The sequence below is a fragment of the Thamnophis sirtalis genome, unplaced genomic scaffold (genome assembly GCF_051295495.1).
Source record: "Thamnophis sirtalis isolate CommonGarterSnake01/CBP01778 unplaced genomic scaffold, rThaSir2_p1.2 scaffold_1, whole genome shotgun sequence".
NCBI lineage: Eukaryota > Metazoa > Chordata > Lepidosauria > Squamata > Natricidae > Thamnophis > Thamnophis sirtalis.
The window spans coordinates 113,105,258-113,128,101 of record NW_028261381.1 but is presented as its reverse complement, the minus strand read 5'-3'; the positions used below and the strand labels follow the sequence as shown (position 1 = coordinate 113,128,101).

Below are 22,844 nucleotides of genomic sequence, written 5' to 3'. Positions count from 1 at the left end.
CTGCCAACCCTGTGTTTCCCCTCTCTCCTTGTAGAGCAGAAAGAGTGGAGAGAAATGGATTGCAAGAAAGAAAGCTGTTCTTCTATACATTGAAGACAATGTGACTGTGCCAGCAGTCTGGAGCTTCGGGATGGGGGTCATGGGCATGCTATACAAACAGTTTACAGTACTCTCTTGAAATCATTCTCTCCAATTTTTCCATTTTGCAAGAGGGTGTAGAGGGGGAAAAAGCAAGTAGGCAATCTCTCCTTGCCCTTTTCCTCCTCTCCTCTGATCCTTCCCTCCCTCCACTGCAGACTAAAGAGATTGAAGAAGGATTTCAAGGGACTGAGCTCTTTGCTCTTTTCTACATCAAAAGCAATGCAATCATGTGGTAGCCTGGAGATAGAAGCCATAGACATTTGTTCTTTTGAAGTCTCTTTTTCTCCAATCTCTCTGATCTGTGAGGGGTGGGAGGAGAAGAAAAAAAGTAAGCAAATTCAGTAGGCAGTCTCTCCTTTGCCTGACCCCCTCCCCCAATCCATATAACTGAGGAATGCCCAGATTAAGGAAGGGTGACTTGAGTTTTAAATACTCTTCTGTGATTATAAGTGTTAATCTTGCAACACAGGGTTTACTGCTAATAGCTTTTGTTTATTCCTTTACTTTTCTAATATAATAAACTTAGCTCTAAAACAAATCTGTTTACATTTATTTTTCAGGTATCTACTGATATGGAATCTTCGCCTGATAAAGATAAGATTTCAGGTCTCTTAACTGAAACTTTCTCTGTGATGAAAAAAGAATTGGATTCCCTGAAAGATGGCAATGGACTTCAAAGGAAGAAAGATCAACTTATGCAACCACAAAATATAGTTGGAATGCCATTACGGGAGGGCAATGGTGAAACTTTATCTAGCCCTCTGCACTTTGGTGATGACCAAACTCTTGCCTTGTTGGAACAATACTCAGAGTTACTGCTACAAGCTGTTGAACGACGTATGGATAAAAAACTTTAATTATGGTTTTCAACAACAAACACTTTTAATGGAATGCTGAGAATCATACACAAAAACTGATGGAACGTTATCATATTGACAACTTGAAATAACACTTTGGGGTGTTTGTTTTTAATCCAATGGGCAAATATCTTTTAACAGAAACAGTTCTGTCCACAACTTTTTAAAATGTGCTGGTCACAGTACTAATCCCCTTGTGCCTATCTCCTCCACTAAGAGTGTTATAAGAAATATTTGGCTTAAAACCAATCCAGCGATTAAAGAGAATTTGTCAATGGTCCAGGGGTGGCCCAGCCTGAAACTGCTGACTTAATAGAATGAGATCAAGCTGAAATAGCTTTGTCCCTCTGCAGTGTTATCTGAGACATAGGCATAGACTATTAAAACTTTTATTTATTAATTTATTTTTACGACTATAATTCTGAAACTTTTACCTAGGTTTTGTCATTATGATTATTTTGACATCTTTTCCACATTTATAGTGAGAGAGATTTGATATAGTAAACATATTGATGGAACAGTAGGTAGGTTATAGAACTGCTTTCTGCTGTAGCCTGCATTATTGAACTTTGCTTCCTTATTCCTTTTTATTATGCCAATATGTTTGATTTTAATTTTGTATTTAGCATTATGAACATTCTGCTTCTGTTTTCTGTGTAAAGAAAATCCTGTGCTCTATTTTTCATCGACATTTGTTTCCACAAAACACCTATCCTTTGGTTCAACATCCAGAGATTTGCTACAAAGCTTGTTGGTTAAAAGAAAGGCTTTTTAACTAGTTCTACTTTTCTCAGGTTTTATGTAAAACCGGATCCATCAGAGTCAAATTGATACAGTTGAATAACTATTCACTTAAAAAAAATTCTTACTGCTGTGTTATGACAGTGGTGTCCAAGTGTAAGTGTTCAGGAAATACGGATTGCTATGACATTACTATTCTATTTCCTTTCCTCCCTTACACTGGAACATAACTAAAACTGCATGAAATATTACTGTGTTCTACATTATGCCATACTTCTCCAATTTTGTATCAATTAGTACGTTGCCCTTGTTCAAATAAAGAAGGAAAGTAAGTGCAGATCTACATCCTTTCAGCTTTGGTACCCTTTGTATTGAATTATTAATCCTAACATGTTTGAAGTATTCACCGATAAAAAAGAAACCTTTTTAAAACAATGAAGTTATAAAACTCTAATACTACTCTCTCAGGTTAGAGAATAGCTGTGTTTCTTACTGGTGAGCTGACCATTTTAATAAATGGCTTCAATGTTGTAGCCTAGCCTCCCTATTCTGCCTCCTAGATTGGTTTGACGTTAAAAGAACTTTGTTGAGAATTCCTAGCCAGTGTGGCCCAAATTAAAATTCTGAAGATTTGCACTCACAGTCAATCTAGAGGGCGCCGGGGTGGAATAGGCTGATTTAGATATTCCTGAGTGGCATTTCTACTTGCATTTTGTAAACTGTCATGTGGACATCTGTCTTCACTGCTCCAGATAGTGGTATAGCCACCTGTGGTATAGCTTTTTGTCTGAATCTCATTGGCTTTCATCCAGCACCACTGCAGTGTTAAGGAAATCTGCAGACCTGTTCCCATTTTGGCTGTCCATTGAACTCCAAGGCTGGAGACTTGGAGCAGTTAGCACCATTTAATTATGTCATTTCTGGATTTGTATAGATAATTCTCTGAATAGATTTGAATGATAGTTGACACACTTCTTAAAACTGAGCTTTTTCCTTCCAGCTATACAGTAGATGCTTGAATTCAGAGATACAAGAAAAGGAATCTTATTTCTAAGGATAGACTGCTGGAATATACTCTTACATGAAAATTAAGATGGCTTTTTTCTACATGTCCATGTTGGGAAATGTCTTAATAGCCAAAATATCTTCTTCCTGTTCATATCCAGACTGTAAAAAGTGTTCAATGCTCAGGAATCTTTCCTATGCTGGAACACATGCACTCAGGTAAAGAAGTCATGCTTCCAGAATATCCTGTGGCATGAACAAGGAGAAATTCAGAATGTCTATTCAACCATTACAGGGTCAAACTTTCAAATGTCTTTGGAAATAAAACCAACTTGCTGATAATTTATACCTCAAGCATTAACAAGTACTGATTAATCAGGGACTGCCTTGGATAAGAGGCAACATCAAACCCCCTGTTAATTTCAAAGCAGTTTCCAGTGACTAAGTTTCATTGTGTTATTCTTCGATCAGGAACTATTTATTTTCATAGACCCAGGTAGGAAAATACTGTAACACAGATGGGGACTTGGATGTGAACTAGAACTGTAGTTTTGTGTGTCTTGAGTAAGTAGATATTTAAAGAGGAATGGATAGGCCTGTAATTTCTGATATTTTGTTTAAAGGCATACTGAAGGCTTCTAGAAAAGGTATAGGACTGAGAATCAGTTGATTCAAGGAGTAAAATAGAATGAAAAAGTTCTGGAATGGAAAAGAGACATTGTAAGTGTAGAGTTAGCAGTTAAATAATAATGTAAATGAGTTTGTAATTAAAAATTGGGATGTTTGTCTTTTGAAGTGCCCTTTATTTTCCCACTAATATGTATGATTTGGGTATTGGGAATGAATATTCTCAGCCAATAAAATTTCTCAAAGCCATTTGAGTTCCATAAGATTCTGACCTCCTTTATTTTCTCTATGCGGTCAGGAAGAACCAGGAGAAAAGCTTACATATTCTCCATGGAAAATACTTGATGTAAAATACACTTTTTAGTCATTGGTGGCACCTTATAGTAATTCAAATATAAACTTTGGAGCGTTGCTTTTTTACAAGTTAGAAGATTTTGTGACCGTAAAATGTCAGCTAGCATACTTTTTGTTTTCAACTGCATGCAGCTTTTCTGGTGTTATTATGGATGTCCATTAGCCCTTTAAGGAAACTTTGACATGTTGTCCAGGGAGAGGAAAAATACAAATGCCGTACTTCAATCTGTTCTATTTCTACTGTTTTTAATGTATGCATGCAATTTCTAGATATTAAAAAACCTCAAAGAGAGACTGTAAAAGATCCATTTCTTATGTCATATTTGCATATTGTCTCTGTGTTTTCTGAAATGTTTCTTAATGTGATTTAAAGTTTCTTATACTATTTCTCTTTTCAAAAAGAGCCTTTATAAAAAAAACTGTGCATGCAAATGAGACCATATCCCTGTTTCTATAGAAACACAGGAAAACTTTCAAAGGCTGAAATATGTGCACACCAGCTATAGATATATGTATCTGGTGTTTCTACATATGAATGTCCTGTTACGTACCTGTACTTGTTTTCTTTTTTGCATAAATATCTTTTTGATATTGGGGCTTATTCAGTTCTCCTTTTCACTCCAGTGATCCAGAACTTATTGATTCCAAAGAAAGAACCAGCCAACACCGAGGGCAGTGTTTTAAAACATAAATAACATTGTCATGTATGTGCACTCAGCCACTGGATCTACAGAATCCAATGTTTAAAATATTACAAATTCAGAATGCAGAGCAGCTATTGTACGGCCCTTCGGGTACTGCTGACTAAATTGTTATTTCTCTAGATTAAAAAAAAAGAATATCCTGTATTATTTGTAAATAATAAGCTGAAGCTGTGCTGCTTATATATTGGGCTAACCTGCTGTAAATTAGGAATACAGTAAGCCATGTCTACACAATGTATCTTTAAACCTAGGGTACAGATAGCTTTTATCTATGTTCTTTCAATACTCCCTTTTTATTTTACACTTGTTTAAAAGGAGAAAACAACCCTAAACCTTCCTATTTATAAATTGTGTTTTGTATCTTGACTTTAATGGAAAACAAACCTTTTACAATGTCCTTTTTTAATTATTTGAAAATTGTTTTAATGGTTGTTGGGGGTTTGCACTGTGAGCGACTTTGGGGGGTATTTTAAATTCTGCATTCATTTGTATTCAATGTCTAAATTTCAATAAACAAATTTATTGTTACAAATTTATTTTCATACTATTGTTTACTATGATTTTGTTAAGGCAATTGATGAACTTAGTCGGGCTACAAAATAAAGTGGAATATGCTATATTTCCCCTACTAATGTTGAACTGAGAAAACAGGCAAAAGTTCCTTAACCTATCACTAATTATTGTTCTATAAATCAGTTTCTTGTGCAGTATGTGCAAATGTAGATTTTGCAGGTCAATCCTTTTAAATGATGTCCATGAAGCATTACCATTGAGGACCACCTGTACAGCGGCCTTAAAATAAATGTATATTTAATAGTGTATGTCCTATATCAGAGAGAGGAAGGAGGGTGGGGGAGAGAGAGAGAACTGCCAAGCAGGTAAAATTTAGTACAGTAAAACAGAGCCAATTGTGTTTCCATATGTTTCAGCAATTATCTGTTAGCTAACCTAGTTATAGTGGGAAGAAACATCAGTACAAATATATTGTATATAGAAAGTGAGATTTACATATTTTCTTCTGTATCAGTATGGTACAGATGGTAGTAATTATTTGGTAGTAATTCTTAGTTTTGCTACTGAAAATACTTTAATACCACAATACTGCTCAGGAGAATCACTTTGGAATAGTAGTTCAAACACTAGGCTTAGAACTCAGAGACCAGGAGTTCCAGTCCTGCCTAGGTGATCTTCAGCCAGTCTCTTTTTCTCAGCCCTATCAAGAAAACAATGACAAACCACTTACAAAAAATCTTGCTAAGGAAACTGTAGGTATTGTCCCGGGAGTTGGCAGGAATCAAGACTGATCCAAAGACACTATTCATTAATTAATCAAATTTATATAGCTACCCATCTCATGAGAAGTGAGTATATGAATATTAGGTATGGTTTGCATTTGTATGTTTTACAACATTTGCATTGTATGTTTTGCAAATAAACCCTTACCTATGGAAATGGATAGGAGAGTCAACTTCAGTGAGATGAGCAACATACAAGTCTGATAAATAAATATAAAGTGATTGTGAGTCTGGACTCAGCAGGATTATGCACTGTGATTAAGGTAAACTAAATGAGACATACTCCTTAGTCACCATTGAATTTGTGGTCTGAATTGGGATGAGAGTTTTTTAACTGGGTTGTCAAAAAGCATATTTTAATGATTATACACCTTAACTTTGGTTTGGGAGTGAGTTGAAACTGCATCCTTTGAACCAGTATTAGCATACTGTGGCTTGCTTTTGGCATTTTTTCTGCCAACAAGTGAAACCTAATTGGAAATTTCCCAGCTTGGGAAATGAGGCGTCTCTAAGACTGAAGACTCTTCTGTCTTCAGACTGAACCTAACTGCAGAACCTGAAATCCAACACAATTTTGAACACTTTTTATTTTGTGTGTGTGTGAGACAGAGAGAGAGAGAGCGCTCGCACGTTTTGTGGCGAAGTTTTATATTGAACACGTTTTCCTTCAGGGAAACTGTTCAAGGCGGCCTCGGGTGTCTGTCAGCTCGAAAGACAAACGTTTCCCTTCTGCCTCGCGACCAGGCACTGAAGTCGAGTTGAAAATGGGGGTGGTGGTGGTGAAGGGGCGGAGCCGTGAGGCGCGTTGAGCGTCTTCCTCTGCGGAGGGAGAAGGCGGAGCCTGAGAATGGCCGTGGGCTGAGACTCCTCTATAGCCGAGGCTGAAAGGAAAGCCGGGATGTTGCAAGCGATGAAACGCTGTTTGGCTGATTTTCCCACCGAAGCCCGGGGTGAGCTGAATGTCCCTGTGTGATGAGAGGCACGTCAGAGACAGCGAAAGCTTCCTCCCCTTCCCTGGTTCCACCAGTGCATAAATGGAATTGAGAGTATATGATCCACGGATGGACTAAGAATAACCGGAAGAAAAGAGAAGGATAGTAATTTAGTACCAGGCTGAATCTTGCAGAGTGTGAGATCACATTCTTTTACAAGGGGGAGGTTTTTAGGAATTACACGTTGTCTCTCGCCGATTGGATTCTGTGTTAAGGTGATCCAAAGATCGCGGGATGGCCCTCCTTTCTTTGCCCTGGAGACCTGCAAAAAGACACCCCCACCCCACCCCTGACTGCTAAATCCCCCCTCCCCAATTGAAAAAACAACCGGCATAGTTTTGCTGCCATCCAGGGAACATCCGGATATTTGCATCGCAAACTTTTTAGCGCCCCAACTGGATCATCATAACCCTGGCGATCTTAAAATTCCCATTTCCAAAACCAATGTGTTTGCCCCTTTCCAAAATTAGGAGTTCTGATGCACAAAATGCTGTACATTCTATAGAAGCGTAATGAAATGTCATAACCAAAAGCCTAGGCCCGTTCAGTTGTGGCACTCAGCAGCCCCAGCCTGCACAGCAAAAATATCTAGTACAGTACAAGAATTATTCATTCTACTCCTGGGTCTGTTACTGAATCTTCTGGGAAGAGTGACAGAATTATAACTGCTCCAAGAACAACTTTAGGCAGAGTTGTCAATCCCTAAAATGATTGTTGTTCATAGATTTTTTTCTTCTTCTGTGTGAATAGAGTTGTGTTGGTCAGAATCCGTGCCGTACCTTGATATTCTTCCGACTCCCCTTGAATTCTACCGGGAATGGATCTGCCCAAACAAACCATGTATAATCCGAAATGCTTTCCACCACTGGCCGGCTCTGAAGAAGTGGACCCTGGGTTACTTGAGGTAGGAGGCTACAAATAATAACGATGGGATATGTGTATATGTATTTGTGGGTGTATACACACATATGCATATACATATGCCTGCCTGCCCGTCCATCCATCTATCTTATATACACACACCTCAATCACTTTTATGATGTCTTGATGATGTTTCCAGCATATCTTCAGTCTTCTTCCACTTTTGCCTAAAATATTGTGACCATTCTTTCTGGCATATATCTGTGTTTCTTGCTCAGTGATGAATCTCTTGTGATGTTTTTGATGCAGGCAAATAATGGGCTCCAAGCTGGTGAGTGTGGCAGTAACCCCCAATGGTTATGCTGATGCAGTTTATCAGGACTGGTTTGTTATGCCAGAGGAGCGTCATATGCCTTTCAGTGCGTTTTTGGACATTTTGGAGAAAAAGATAACTTCTCCAGGGGTGTTCTATGTGCAGAAACAGTGTTCAAACCTGACTGAGGAATTCCCTGAACTTTTAGGTGACGTGGAGCCTGAGATACCTTGGATGAGCGAAGCACTGGGTAAATATTAAAATCCTAATATTCCAGAATTGATACTATAGTAGACAGCTGCTTTCTGGCTTTGGAATGCTCCAAGTTTTATTGTTTATGGAGATGTTGCAATAAAAACCGATGGCTTTATTACTGTGTATGTACTTCTATAACAATAATATGTATCATAACAATAATAAGTTATATGATGTTATTGGTCACAATGACCAAGAGCCTTGAGTGGTGTAGTAGAAATTGCCTGCCAAGACTTTACAGAACTATTTGAGCTGTTAAATACAGTTAACGTATTCTGTGTGCCATAAATTAAAAATCCAATTTTAATTTATCAAACACATGCAGGCCAGCCCAAAGTTTTTTAGAGTTTCATAAAGCCCTAAAACCACAAGTCGTGCTTGCCATTTATAGGAGTGACATAAGGGTATGTTATGGGGCAGTGTGAAAAAGCCCAATGGAAGCCTTATTAATCACTCCATCAAAGCCAAGTTACATTTTAAAATGTGCATTGCAACATACATAAAAAGGGACATGACTTTGATCCTGCAGTTGCAATCACCATGTTGAGGTTTTCCACTTTGTGCAATGTCCCTTTTTTATAGCTATATTTGCACCAATAGCGGGAGTTGTTTCCCATGGAGTTCTCAATGGCCCCTGGATCTGTTGGTGTTAATTACTGCTGTAATCACTGCTTTTTAGTAGGTGCTTGGAGAAAACAAGAAGAGAAAATTTGGAGATCTAAGGATAATATGTTAAATGGTGTTATACAATAAATGTAGAAATAATTAATTGTATTGCATAATTTGAACATCCTCGTTAAATGCTGCAAGTATTTGTGTAGGTGTTTTCTGTATTTTACTTGTCAGCAGTTCTTTGATATCCCTAACTATGTCCAACAGTTCCATTAATACCTATAACCAGTTTAGAGGTAAATCCGTTGAATTTAGACTAATTCTCATATTTAGTTCATGTAGTGGTGAAGTGTTGCTAGTATGTGAGTTAATGTGCTATTTAGTTCTTCCGTTATTCTCTAGAAAAATTTAGTTTATTTAATCAAGTTTAACTCTTTCCCTTCTCCCAAACCTTATTATAGAAGCTTACAGAGGATATATAGGTTCAATTGTCCCAAGTAGTTACATTTTTAAAAAAAAAAAAACTATAACACTAAAACTTAAATCTGTTTAAATAATTATATCTGAGTGTTGCCAAACTTGCAGAATGCTAGACGTTTTCTGCTGATAAAAACTCTTGAGCAGCGGAACTGTCTGCCTAGATTAGTGACGAATCTTCTTGCTGGGTGGCTACTGCAGAAGATTTCATTAAATGATTCATTAGATTCCTTCCAACTTCTAGAATCTGGTTCTCTGAGTTTTAATTTTGGCTTAAGGGATGTTATAGAATACCGTATTTTTCGGAGTATAAGATGCACCTTCTCCCCCCCCCCCAAGGGTGAAAATCTCTGTGTGTCTTATAAACTGAATACAGCATTTTTGGCCTACTGAAACCTCACCCCCTTTGCAAAAATGGCTGTGCAGAGAACTTGGGAGGCTGGTAAAGTGCTCCTGAAGCCTGGGGAGGGCAAAAATGAGCACAAAATGGACCATTTGTTTGCTCATTTTTGCCCCTCCCCCAGCTTCCAGGAGCACTTTAATAGCCTCTCAAAGCTCTGCATCTCCCCCCCCCCTTTTTTTTTTTTTGCAAAAAAACCAAGGCATGCAGAGGGTTTGGGAGGCCTGCAGAGTGCAAAAACTTTTTTTTTTAATTTACCTCTTCAAAATCATGGACTAGGGTGATCTGAAAATAGATCCTGAATTTTCAGGAAAATGCTAGGAAGAAAAAAAAACCCAGAATGAAAATGAGCCTCTGTTGTTAGCCGCCCAGAGTCCCAAGGGAGTGGGCGGCATACAAATTTTATTAAATTGAAAATTGAAAATTGTTTTCATTGGGAATATAAAATTATTCATCCTTGTGTATAAAAGTGATAATATATATTTCTGAGACATTAATAGCTGTTTCTTCCAGATTTATTTAGAAAGGATGTTAAGAAAGGCTGCTAATTGACTGAGTGAAAATAACATTCTTTACCAGAAGATCTGTAAGATAAAATAATAGAAATCCAGATCTTTTTTCTGATTTGACTTTTTTTTAAAAAAATAGGAAAGAAGCCTGATGCTGTGAATTTTTGGCTGGGAGAATCTTCTGCAGTGACTTCATGTACGTATGGGATCAGTGCATTCTCTGCTGAACCAAAGGTGCTTTTCCAAGAAGTAACTGGATGTTCTGGTGTGTTGTTGTTTTTTGGAAGCAAAATGTCTTGAAAGAAAATCCAGAAAGTCCAGTTGCCTCTTGAAAAAGCACCTTTGGGACAGCCATGACCTGGATAACTGACAATCTCCATAAACATTCTCTGCTGCAGTTCATAATTGGAAGGCAAATTTGGTACCAAAACACTTTTTTTTTTTAAAGGAAAGTTTCTGCTTTTGGGGAACAATATTTGAAATATCTTCCTTACTCCTAACTGTTACCATAACTGAACCTAGTTCCCCACTCCCATATTGCAGTTACTTCATCTGGACAGAATTTTGGAGGAAAGAAAGTGGGTGGGAGGCGCGATCAAAAGACACAGGATTAAAATAACAGGCAATGATACCTGGTCTCAGTTCATGGAATCAAGCAGAGCAATTGCATAACAAAAGGTTTACCTAGAAACCTGCTGAGGTTTTCTTTCCCCAAGTCCTGATTGCTAAATATCATTATAATCTGTATTTAAAATGATTGGTAGATAGCAAAAACAGCAACAACAAAAACCAACCCAATTCATGGACAGTGCAAACATATGCAAATATGCTAGTTCTTTACAAATTCATATTTTTCCTTTATTTTTGTGTTATGTTTATAATGGAGGTAACAAATGACCATTCCCTCTTCCTTTTCCCAGTTTTTCATTTTTCTCCCTCCAATCTTAGTACACAAAGATCATTATGAAAACTTGTACTGCGTGATTTCTGGAGAGAAACATTTTTTGTTGCATCCGCCAAGTGACCGTCCCTTCATCCCATATGGTAGGTATTTTGAGAAATGGATAGGAATGGTGTCAGCTATATGACGCTAATATTTCGTGAGTCATTCAAACAAAATGCCTGGGCTTCAACTTCCCCAATATTTTGCTATACGGGTAGTCATTGAATTACGAGTGAAATGGAGCCTACCCATTCTATTTGCAACCCAAGGATTTGTGGGAGTGAATCTTGTACCTTGAATTGGATCACTCCCTCCTTTCGTCCATACATTCACTAATTGAATGTAAGGCTCGTTAAGTGTGCATAAGGTATTTCAGGGTGGAGTAGCCCGGTGGGGAGGAGGTAGTGATGGAACAAACCCACCTGTTTAAGACCACCCAAGGCCTCCCCAACCCACTGAAATACCTCATGCTCCACCCAATTGCTCCCCCCACCCCAAACTGGCCATGCCGGGTCACTTACCTTGTGAAGATCTAGCAGGCAGTCTCCTCTCCAACCTCTCAGTGAATCCGCCCCTCGGAAGATCCATTTCAGCTGGCAATGTTCAGGACAAATATTGCAGAGCCTCTGTGGTTATTTGTAAGGGCGAACAACTACTGTGGTGCTGTATTTCGGGACTTTTTTGCAAATGCTAGGGGGCGCTTATTGCATAACTTTGAACGTTCATTAAGGGAGTGCTTGTAACCTCGGGATTACCATACAGCATGGGTGCACATTTGGTAGATATATCTGAGGTTTATGAGAAGGTTGGAAAAGAGACAGGAACATGAGATCCTTTTGGTACTTCTTGGCCTTTTCCTCTTCTGTTGCTTTGGCTACTTGTTCACCTAGGAGATGTTAACTGTAGTCAGATGAAGAAAACATTACAGGTAGTCCTCGACCATTTGTTTACTGACCATTCGAAGTTACAACAATACTGACAAAAAGTGATTTATAACTTTTACACAAACCCTTGTTACATCCTTGTGGTCATGTGATCAAAATTTGGACGCTTGGTAACCTATATATATTTATGACAGTTGCAGTGTCCTGAGATCATCTGACCACATTTTGCGACCTTGTTACAAAAGCAAAGTCAAGTAACACACATAAGAAGTGTGTTACAGTACTAACTTCACTGCAGTGATTTCCTTAACGGTGGCAAGAAATGTCATAAAAAGTGGCAAAACTTACTTAACTGTCTTGCTTAGAAATGAAAATTTTGGGCTCAATTGTGATCATAAGTCAAAGACTACCTGTACTTGGGCGTAATGCACTACAGTAACCTTTCCCAACCTGTTACTCTATGGATTATTGGAACAATAATTTTGTGAGCTGGGCATTGAGAGTTATAGTCCTCAAACATCTGGAACACATTGTGCTGGAGAAGGCTATACTGTAGATCTTGAACTTTTGGCACAATTTCTGGAAGAAGAAAAAAATCAGTAACCAAACTGGGGATTACATGGGATTTGTGGTTTCTTTCCTGCTTTTAAAATATTTATAAAAGCATCTGTGTGAAAGTGGGGAGATTTTAGAATGATGCAATTGGGAAGGGGGAGGGGGCTGGTCTATTCCTTGCTAAATTCCCTTCTTCTAAAATTGCTTTTAACTTTGAAGGGGGAATATTATGGTTAAAAATTTCCAATGCTGATCAATATTGGGGAGCTAGAATTTGGATTAATTAATGAAAGAGTTGAGATGGTATTTATGCTGTGCTATGGCCCCATTCCAACTCTCTTTCCCAGTGTGGCTTAAAAAGAAAGGCAGGAAAAGAGAATTCCAGTCATGAATTCCCACAGAATGCCTAATTTGTCCTCAATATTAAAACAGGTGTTTATATGTGGACTTATATATGATGTTTTTATATTTATATGAATAATTACATACATAAATATACCCCTCCCAGCTATATATAAATTCAAGTTCAGATTTCTGGAAAAAATAATTTCCAGTAAATCAATTTGTTTTAAGGGTAATAATCTGTATTAAGTGGTAAAATATTCCATGCTGCTCCAGTGAGTTTGCCACATTGCCCTGAGGTGCTGTGGTATGCACACAGTGTGGGAACTGCAGAGTTAATCGTAAACAATACACTGCTATATGTACTTCATGTTCCAGAATTATATCCACCAGCAACTTACCACATCACAGATGATGGGTCGTTTGATATTCTGGAAGATAAAACGGCAGAGAAGGTATGCTTAACTTTCAGTCTACTTTATTAACCTATTTTTATCTTATTAATTTAAAATATTTTTATGATCCTCCTCCCGATCATTGGGTTGCCCTGTGCTGATCCTGCCTCCTCTCCATTCTCCGTGCTTGGGGATTGGGGGTGGCGGGGGTAGGTAATTGTTCATCTGCTCTACTGCTTGCCCTGTCCTCCGCCCTCACCTGGTCCTCCTGTGCCCCCTCTCCCTCACTGGTGATCCTTCCCAGGCCCGAGGGACCTGGGACTGCCTCCTACTCCTACTCCGGTCATTCCTCCATCTGCCCTAGCTTCATTTCATCCTCCTCTTCAGACTCAGGCTCCAACAGGACCATGACACATGTTGGAAAGTGAGCCTTTGGCCCAGTTTGAGAGCCTGAGCTCTGTGGAACAGTTTTTCATTGAGGGGAACCCTGTACTTTGCTCCATTCAGCTTTCCCTCAACCCTGACCAGTCTCCCAGTCTTTTCTGCTTAAAAACGCACACACACCCTAACAGCATGATGCTGCCATCACCATCTTTCACTGTTGGGATGATATTGGGCAGATGATGAGCAGTGCCTGGTTTCCTCCAGATATAATGTTTAGAATTTAGGCCAAACTGTTCAATCTTGGTTTCATCAGGTGGTGAACTGTGAGAGTGTGGTGTTCCTTGTAGTCTTGGTGTCCATTAGGTGGTGTGGGTTTTTTTTTTGTTTTTGTTTGCAAACTCCAAGTGGGCTTTCAAGTGCTTTGCACCCAGAAGAGGCTTCCGTCTAGCGACTCTGCCATAAACCCCAGATCGGTGTAGGGTGGCAGTGATGGTTGTCCTCCTGGAACTCTGTCCCATCTCTACAGTAATTGTTTTTTAAAATCCTTTGATATGTGGTTGTACGTGCTGTATGTGCAGGATTCTATTTTCAGTGCTTTTCAAATATTCATCTTAAAAAGAAAAAAAGGATTGAATTCTGGAAGAAATAATTATCTTATTAATAGCTAAATATTGTATTAACCTTTCATCCACAAAGGTACCGTGGATTCCTTTAGATCCTTTAAGTCCAGATCTGAAACAATACCCAGAATATGCTCAGGCAAAACCTTTAAGATGTACTGTGAAGTCTGGTGAAATGTTGTATCTTCCTTCTCTTTGGTTTCATCATGTTCAGCAATCACATGGCTGCACAGCAGGTAAGAAAAATGCCAAAGGTATCTTTTAAATTATAATAGCTAGAAGCTCACCAGATTTCTCTGTCAACATTTCCTTCTGTCTTCAGTTAGATTGTATTCAATGTTATTCCAAAATATCAAATCAAATCTTTATTATCATCATACACCAGTATAAGGGTGGGATGCAGTCAATTTAAAAGCATAGAAAACACACCAGAATTTAGAGTAACAAAAGAAAAAAAAAGTGAAAACATAGATGATATCTAAATGTCAGCATTCCAGATAGCATCCAAAATTAAATCAGAGTCCAAGGCAACGTGCTGCTCAAAGTTCCAATTTATTAAGAGAGCCAGGCTAGCACATCTGGGGGAAAACCTGAATCTGAGCTTCTTCCGTTCCCCCCCCACCCAAGTTGAAGTTCATGATCTTGCTCCCACACCCACAAGTCCACTACATGGTCCAATCTTCCACTGCCATGCTGGCTGTTCCACCCATCCAGTTCCTGTCAGGTGCAGAGGTACCAAAACAAAGGATGGCCTTGACAATCTAGAAAGGAATTTTATTTTGGCTACATAACATTCTACTCCGTACTATCCCCCTTCCCAATTACCCACTATAGAACAGAATAGTAGAATAGAAGTGTGGCAGGCCAAAGATCCCAAAAGGAACATGGCTGTAGGATTGAACTAAATATATAAAAGTGAAAATCACTCACGCCGGATCACGAAATCTCCAGAACCATAGAGCCTACAAACTTGAAATGTGGCACATATGTTCCTCTTGGCTTCTAGTTGCTCCCTTGGAAAGGATTTTTTGAAATTACCATCAGATCATTAGTATTTGTTATATTGTTAATAACACACTCTGATGGTAAAGAGTTCTACTCTCCCCTCCCTACCTGAAAAGATTTCTCTTCAAACTGCCACTTGGGCATGGCCAGCACGTGACTCATCCGGCCTGCTGGCTGGGAGTTTGGAGAGGAGCCTGAGGCAGAGAAGGGGATAATATAGGCGAGGTTTCTGTGGGGCAAGGCGGAGGGAGAGAAGGGAATAGGATAGGGGAGGATTCTGTGGGGCAAGTCTGAGGGAGAGAAGGGGAGAGGAGAGGTTGATCGTAACTACTTATTAATTTTCAAGCTGCAAGTGTCAATTTATCAAGCCCGATCACATAGTCATAGCGGAGCATGGGTATTCAGCTAGAATAGGATATATGTATTAAAACCGAAAGTATAGATAAAAAAACAAGTTTAAAAGAATCTAAAAACAAGAGTAAGAGCATTAGATGAGCGTAGGGATCTTTAAAAGGTTATTATATTCATCCGGAAGGAGAGAGATTGTGATAATTTCAAAACAAACCATTTGTAGGCATAGATCTTGCTTCACTCATTCAAATTCTACTCATGGAATTGTTCTGCAGACAAACATTTTAGAGGGAGTCTTCGCTGACCTTGAGGAGATTGCAAAAGAATTGCTAAAAACTACCTTTATAGCACCTGTTCTCTGCTCAGTTTCTCTGGTGCCATGCCACAGCAGTCACTTACCTGCCCTACCACCCTGCTTGCCAGCTTGCCCGGGATTTGGTACTTCCTGCCAGATTTCCCATGAATCTTGCCTGTTGGAAGCTGGCAGGGAATTGCAAGGGCATCCTCACTTAACAACAGCAATGGGGACTGCTGGAATTGTGGTTGCTAAGGGATGAGCTCACATAACATTGCTCTTTACAACCATATTGCTTGGCAGTAGAAATTGCACTCCTTATTAATATAGTTAAGCAAGGACTACCTTGCTTATGTTCATTTAAAATAAATATCATCTATATGATGTTTTACTATTTCAAAAAATAACTTCTGTTTCCATGAAAATACATAAAACCAGTTACTTCTCCAGCTGATGGCGCAGGAGGGTCCAGAAGTGGGTTGTTCAATCCTTATTTGCCCAAGAGACTGAGTCAGAATTGAAACCACACCTCCAGCTTCCCCTGCTAACTTCCCATTCCGACTCAGTCTTGCCCCAAAAGAGATGCTTTTTTCGATTGCTGTGAGTTGATTTTTTTAGTTCTGGTATTAGTTCATTTATGTAACCTCCCGGATTTATTAATTTGGCTGGCTCAATGGTGGAGAAGTTGCCTCCCAAATCCCTTTCACCAGCGTGCATCGTCTTCAAGGAGAACTAACACCTGGCGCTGCTTAAAGTCTTTCCCGGGTTCTCAATAGTGAGCCGCTAGCCGCACTGGCTATCGGGGCTTTTCTGCGGCAGTTTCCCTGCTTTTCTCTGTGGTCACCTGGTGCAGTGTGCCTTTTCTTGGAGGCTCCGATCCTGCCGCTGGTTCGCAGTGGCAGCAGGAGGCAAGCGGCAATGCGAGGAGTGCAGGGATGGCATAGATAGAGCGCTGGCGAGCTGTGCGAGTTTTTTTCTGGCTGGCTGGGAGCGCGATCAGCGGCGGTTTTTCTGCAAAGGAGTTGCGCAGCTGATCCGGAGTTCTCAGGGCCGTTTTCTCTTGCCGGAATCACAATTCTGCCTTGAGTGCCTTCCACGAAAGTATGGGGCCCTGGGGGCAGCCATATTGGAAGGGGAATTGTATGGTGGCCATTTTGGGGAGGTCAGTGTAGGTGGTGGCCATTTTGTTTGGAGGCCATGAGGCAAATAAGGATTGAACAACCCACTTCTGGACCGTCCTGCGCTACGCTGAGAAGAACGTTCAGGTAGGACCAACATTCCATTTGAAAATATTGTATCAGAATGTCATTATAGTCATGTAGTAACTAATTCTAGTAATAAAGTTGTTTATTGAAGCAGAACTGTTGAAATCTCTTGACTGAATTTATTTATAGTGGGCAGAACAATTGGATTACTTCCTTCCAAGGTTCCAATTACAGAATCTCTAAAAAGAATTGGTAATAATATTAAAGGTAGAATCTGCAGGTTATCTGTATATTTGGTTTTTAATTTGCATTGAATCACAGAGTGAATTATAAACCTTAAATTACAAGGTAAGAATATTATTAATAGTATTAAAATACTTTTTTTTCTTCCTCAGTGAATTATTGGTATGATATGGAATATGATCTAAAATACTCCTATTATCAGCTACTGGATTCTCTCACAAAAGCTGCACAACCAATCTTGGATTCTTCTTGCAACAGCTAACCTTTTACATCTGATATGGAACTGTGCTTCCAATTTTTGTATATCTTTATTCATGTAATTTAAAGAAATATTTTCATAACTGATCTCATAAAGATAAAAGGCAATTTTTATATAATATGAGTGCATTATAGGAGATGTTGGACAAATTGTATCTTACACGGCTGTTTTCCTATTTTTAGTGAAATACTTCGTCTCATCACTGTGTCAGTTGCCAAATCATGTTCTGATTAACAAAAAAACGAAGCAGATTTTCTTCTCCATTTCAATGAGATTTCAGGATAATGTTTGGAAATGACACCATTTATTCCTAGTGTAAAATGGATTCCTGCAGATAAACAGTGTTTTAATGCCCTCAATATCATTCACCATCTGTATTTGTCTGTTGAATGAAAAAACACGGAATAGTGATTAGTGGATAGTATCTGCTAGTTTTACCCATTTTCTTTACCCATTAGGCCTCCAAGCAATATGGTCATCTCTGAGTTTGGGCCCGGTTCAAGTTTTACACTATGTCACATTGTTTGCACTGCAATTATTGCAACATTTCTGGGATTCTAGGATAGAAGCTGCCTCTCAGAATGAGGTAGATGAACACGTACCTTCACCAGCAAGGAAAAGAATACATTGCAGAATACTTACTTTTCTCATAATTTATCTGACAATATAGATAGTATTCAGGTTACCACCTGTACCCTATAATGGGATTAATGGGCTTCCAGCTAAACCAGTGGGCGACATGATGGCTCCCATGTATCTTAACTACATAAACTGCTAGCTTTATTTGACCTACACACATCTGTCTCTGTGAGGACTGATGAACTGAGGAATGAAATAAAAGCTTATGAAGACATTAGACCTGGAACTTTATCTAATCCTTAGCATTTTGGAGAGGATTAAACTCTTGCCTTGGAACAGTATTCAGAGTTACTGTTATTAGCTCTTAAACAACGGATAAAAAGTACGTTATTGAGGGACTACTTATTTTTTAAAAGATTGCACCACAAGGTTTTGTCTTAGGCCTAGTACTCTTCAACATCTTCATAAATGACTGATTAGGAAATATAAGGGGAACTTATCAAATTTGCAGAAGATTGTTGACAGGCTTGAACAATGGGCCCTATCTAACAAAATGAAGTTTAACCTGGAGAAAAGCAAAGTTTTTAAACTTAGGTAGGAAAAATCAAATGTACAAGTTCAGATTAGGCAAATCCTGGCTCAAAAACAATAATTTGAGAGGGACCTTGGTTTCCTAGTGGACAATCACTGAAATATGAGGCAGCAGTGTGTCTCTGTAGCCAAAAAAAGCTAATACAATCCTTGGTTGTATAAAGGGGCATAGAATAAAAATCAGGTGAAGTATTAGTACTTTTATAAAACCTTAGTAAAACTACACCTGGAATACTGCATCCAGTTTTGGTTGCCACATTACAAAAAAGATGTTGAGACTGGAAAAAGTGCAAAGAGCAGCAACTCATGATTAAAGGCCTGGAGATGAAAACATATCAGGAACAGTTGCAGGATTTGTGTTTGGTGAGTAGAAAAAAGAAGAAGCAGGCATGATAGCAGTATTCCAGTATTTGAGACTTGCCACAAAGGGAGGGGGGGGAAATTTATTTTCCAAAGCCCCAGAGGGCAGGAAAAGAAACAATGGATGGAAACTAGTCAGGGAGAAAAGCAACCTGGAATTAAGGAGGAACTTCCTAACAGAACAATTAACCAGTGGAACAGCTTGCCACCAGAAGTTGTGTGTTTCATCACTGGTTTCATCTTAAGAAGAGACTGGAGAGTCTGAAAAATGGGGGTTGGAGTAGAAGAACTTTGAAGGTCCCTTCCAGCACTGTTCTGATTTTTGATTGCCAATTTGATTAACTCCAGCAAGGGAACTCTTGCAATCAGTTCGCAGGAATGATTTGACTTAGCTCTCCCCACCCCGCCCATAATTTGCCAGAACTTTGTGACTGTTATTATTTATGATTTTTAAGGACTACATTTCCCAGAAACCATCATGGCGTGCTTTTACTCTCCGCCCTTCCTTCGAGTTATAAACTGGGAGCCAAAGTCCAGGAGGCGAAAGAAGCACGGCAAGTCTGAGCGGGAGCAAAGGGAAGTTTGTCTGGCTTAAGCAAAATTGCTGTGATGGCGGCGCGCATTCTGCTCTTGCCTTCCCCCGTCTGCCTGTATGACGATCCCGTGCAGGTGAAGATCGAGGGCCTCTCTCCGCTACAGGAGGTCACCGTCGCGGCGTCTTTGGAGGATGAGAGCGGCAACCTCTTCCAATCGCGCGCGTACTATCGGGCTGAAGGGAACGGAGAACTGGACCTCAGCTGCTCCCCGTCGCTAGGTGGGAGCTACTGCGGGGTGGAGCCCATGGGCTTACTGTGGGCGCTGGAATCCACGACGCCCTACAAGAGGCTGAGTAAGAGGAACGTCCTCACCCCGTTCTGTGTCACCTACGAGGTGTACGACGGGCGCGGAGTCACCGGCTCGCTCCTTTGCAGCTGCCGCAGCGAGAGGCACTTCATGGCCGAAGGCGTGAAGAGGGTGCCCGTGCGAGAAGGCCGGCTCAGAGCCACGCTTTTCTGCCCGCCCGGTGAGTTGCAAGTTGCACGGGTGGATGGGCTGAAATCCCGGGGGTCGCGGGGCTGAGGTCTCTGAAACGAACCCGCTTAGGAGGGCTGTGGAAAAGCGGGCAGCGAATGAACTGACTGGAAACAATTTCATCCCTAAAGGTAGATGATTGAAAATACCTGAGACAAACACACATCCCTCCATCCCTGGAGCTGCTTCCCTTCTAGGTTCCCAAATTCTACCAAAACTAACTTATCAAACAGCAGCATTAAATCAAAATAGTTAAAAAAAAGATTTATTCTAGATCTGAATAGAGAAGAATTCCAGCTCAATAAAATTTGGAACTCCACAAATGGGTGAGACATTCTCTGATATCAATTTATCTTGAAGCAAAGGCTTCACTAGAAGTCTTAAACAAGGTCTGTCCAGCATTTATTCCACAGGTGTGCTGGATAGCTCTAAATCTCTAGATGGTTTGATTTGGGTGTCTTAGAGTCCACCAACTGTTGGAGAACTGGGAAAGGGTGTCTTAAATTGTAGGGCTGGTCCCTGAATTTTCCTTCCAAAAGTGTCAGCCTGTGTGGTTTTATATTCCTGTAAAGCCCTGTTCCTTTTTGTGTCTTTTTTTAGGTCCTGGACCTTTCCCAGCAGTTCTTGACTTGTATGGATCTGGAGGGGGACTGGTGGAGTACAGAGCAAGCCTTTTGGCAAGCAGAGGTTTTGTTACACTGGCACTTGCTTTTTTAGGTTTTGAAGATCTCCCAGCTTTCCCAAAGTTCATTGACTTAGATTATTTTGGTGAAGCAATAATGTTCCTGCAGAAACAACAAAAGGTATGGAAGCAAACTAGGATCATGGGTGATGGAGCATTGACCTTTGAGCAAGAAATAATTTGGTGCTTTTATAGTTTTGTAATGCAATGCAGTTAATCTGAAGTCTTGTTCCAATGGAAAACTTTAGTTTATACTGAGATTCATAAATGCAAATTTATCTTAAGCTGATGCTGAAAAGGTTTTGGGTTTGGTTCCAACTTGTGTTGCAAAAATTTCTATTTGGCCACCCTCCCTCCACTTAATGTTCTCCAAAATTGTTGTGTATTTTGAATGTTATAATTGCATACCATCTGGAGGAAAGGAAGTTAGGAGATAAATTTAAATTAATGGAGAAAGAATGGATATGGATATTAAGGTAATCCTTTTCCTGTGGTTTCAGGTTAAATCTATGAAAATTGGAGTCCTGGGACTGTCTCAAGGTGCAGATCTCGGTCTTTCTTTAGCTGCATTTTGGCCAAACATCCAAGCTGCTGTCAGCATTTCTGGCACAGGGTTAAATGCTTTTTTCCCTTTGAAAGTGAAAGGACAAATCATTCCACCTCATCCTTTAGATTTGGGCAGGGTCAAACCTACTGATGTTCCGAATGTACTAACTTTTGCTGAAGTAATGGATGATCCCAAAGACCCATCGACCTGGCCATGCCGCATCCCTGTTGAAAAGTCCTCAAGCAAATACCTCTTCATATGTGGACAGGATGACAGAAACTGGAAAAGTCAAATGTTCTGCCAAGAGGTTGTTAGCCGCCTTCAGCAGAATGGACGTCATGTGGAGTTCTATTGCTATCTTGAAGCTGGACACCTCTTGGAGCCTCCTTATATGCCCTTGTGCTGTATTTCACTTCACAGGACAATTGGGAGCCTTACACTCTGGGGCGGAAAGTGGAAAGAACATGCAGAGGCACAGGAAGATGCCTGGCAAAGAATATTAGCCTTTTTCAGACAACACTTGCTGGAACCAACTTTAAAAAGTACTTTATAGGGTGCAGTTGCATTGGGTTGTAAGAAAGGCAGAATTGCTCGTACGCCTTTGATTGTCAGTTGGTAACCAAGTTAAACTCAGAGTGATGGTCTCTAGAAAATATATTTTGCCACTTTCAGGTACACCAATGGGGCACCACAATTTTCATTAGTTTGGGGAAAACTCGTCCAGCTGGAGACCCTTAAGCATCTTACACATAAATCATATGTAATAAACAGATCTATCCCTCTCTCCAATCAGTTGCAGTTTGGTTATTTCATATTGATAGACTACAAAACCTGATTTGCAAATTGTTTCTGTGGACTAGAGGCAAACTATCAAGATGTATTAGGTGTTGTCATGCTTTCAGTGGGCCCATACAAGTCAATTGCATATGCATATACAACCCAGCTGAATACAGTTACCATAGCCCATAAACAATTTATTTCCACTCCCACCTCGATACTACATACAGATTCTCTTCCAGCTATACATCTTTGTATTTGGATATTCAAGGTTACTCTGGTAATAAAATCCTTAAGCTACTGCCACAAATGTCATTAGCAATGTAATGGTTTCAGGGCCTTCTACTTTTAGGAAAGCTCTAGAGGTTATACAAAGGTTATGTACGGACATGCGCAGCAAACTGCCATGATCTCAGAAACTGGTTACCTCAACATCTATGACCTCACCTAATTAGTAGCCAGGTAGTACCAGGAACTATTGTCTTATGTGAAGCCTCTACCCTGTCTGGGATGGTCTTAGAGATTGACAAGGAGAATGTACCAATAAGATGCTGTTGCTACCTATGCTGTTGCTTTGCTTGTTGAAACGGTATAAAAGCCAAATAAACTCTGC

General features: G+C 39.8%; 3 protein-coding genes across 4 annotated transcripts in view; all 3 read left to right on the top strand.

Annotated features, from left to right (window-relative positions):
* Positions 1–4,961, top strand: part of MAPKBP1 (mitogen-activated protein kinase binding protein 1) — a 95,856-nt gene extending 90,895 nt beyond the window's left edge. The window contains exon 31 of the mRNA XM_087704460.1: positions 702–4,961. Coding sequence (XP_087560586.1) covers positions 702–998 — 297 coding nt within the window. The 3' untranslated portion in view covers positions 999–4,961. The remainder of the gene's footprint in view (positions 1–701) is intronic.
* A 1,584-nt stretch (positions 4,962–6,545) lies between these two features.
* On the top strand, positions 6,546–17,983 carry JMJD7 (jumonji domain containing 7). 2 transcript variants are annotated; one of them, XM_087722284.1, is made up of 8 exons: positions 6,546–6,674; positions 7,467–7,620; positions 7,887–8,140; positions 10,283–10,339; positions 11,092–11,187; positions 13,246–13,322; positions 14,343–14,502; positions 17,518–17,983. In XM_087722284.1, the coding sequence occupies exons 1-8, from the start codon at positions 6,623–6,625 to the stop codon at positions 17,625–17,627; spliced, it is 960 nt and encodes a 319-aa protein (XP_087578410.1). In that variant the 5' UTR covers positions 6,546–6,622; the 3' UTR covers positions 17,628–17,983. The 2 variants fall into 2 exon arrangements, with proteins under 2 accessions (XP_087578410.1, XP_087578417.1); XM_087722291.1 differs by having other exon boundaries at positions 6,578–6,703.
* A 1,780-nt stretch (positions 17,984–19,763) lies between these two features.
* Positions 19,764–22,580, top strand: LOC148049699 (acyl-coenzyme A thioesterase 1-like). Its single transcript, XM_087722257.1, has 3 exons — positions 19,764–20,217; positions 20,826–21,028; positions 21,408–22,580. Exons 1-3 carry the CDS (start codon positions 19,764–19,766, stop codon positions 22,005–22,007), a joined length of 1,257 nt encoding a protein of 418 aa, XP_087578383.1. The 3' UTR covers positions 22,008–22,580.
* The last annotated feature ends 264 nt before the right edge of the window (positions 22,581–22,844 follow it).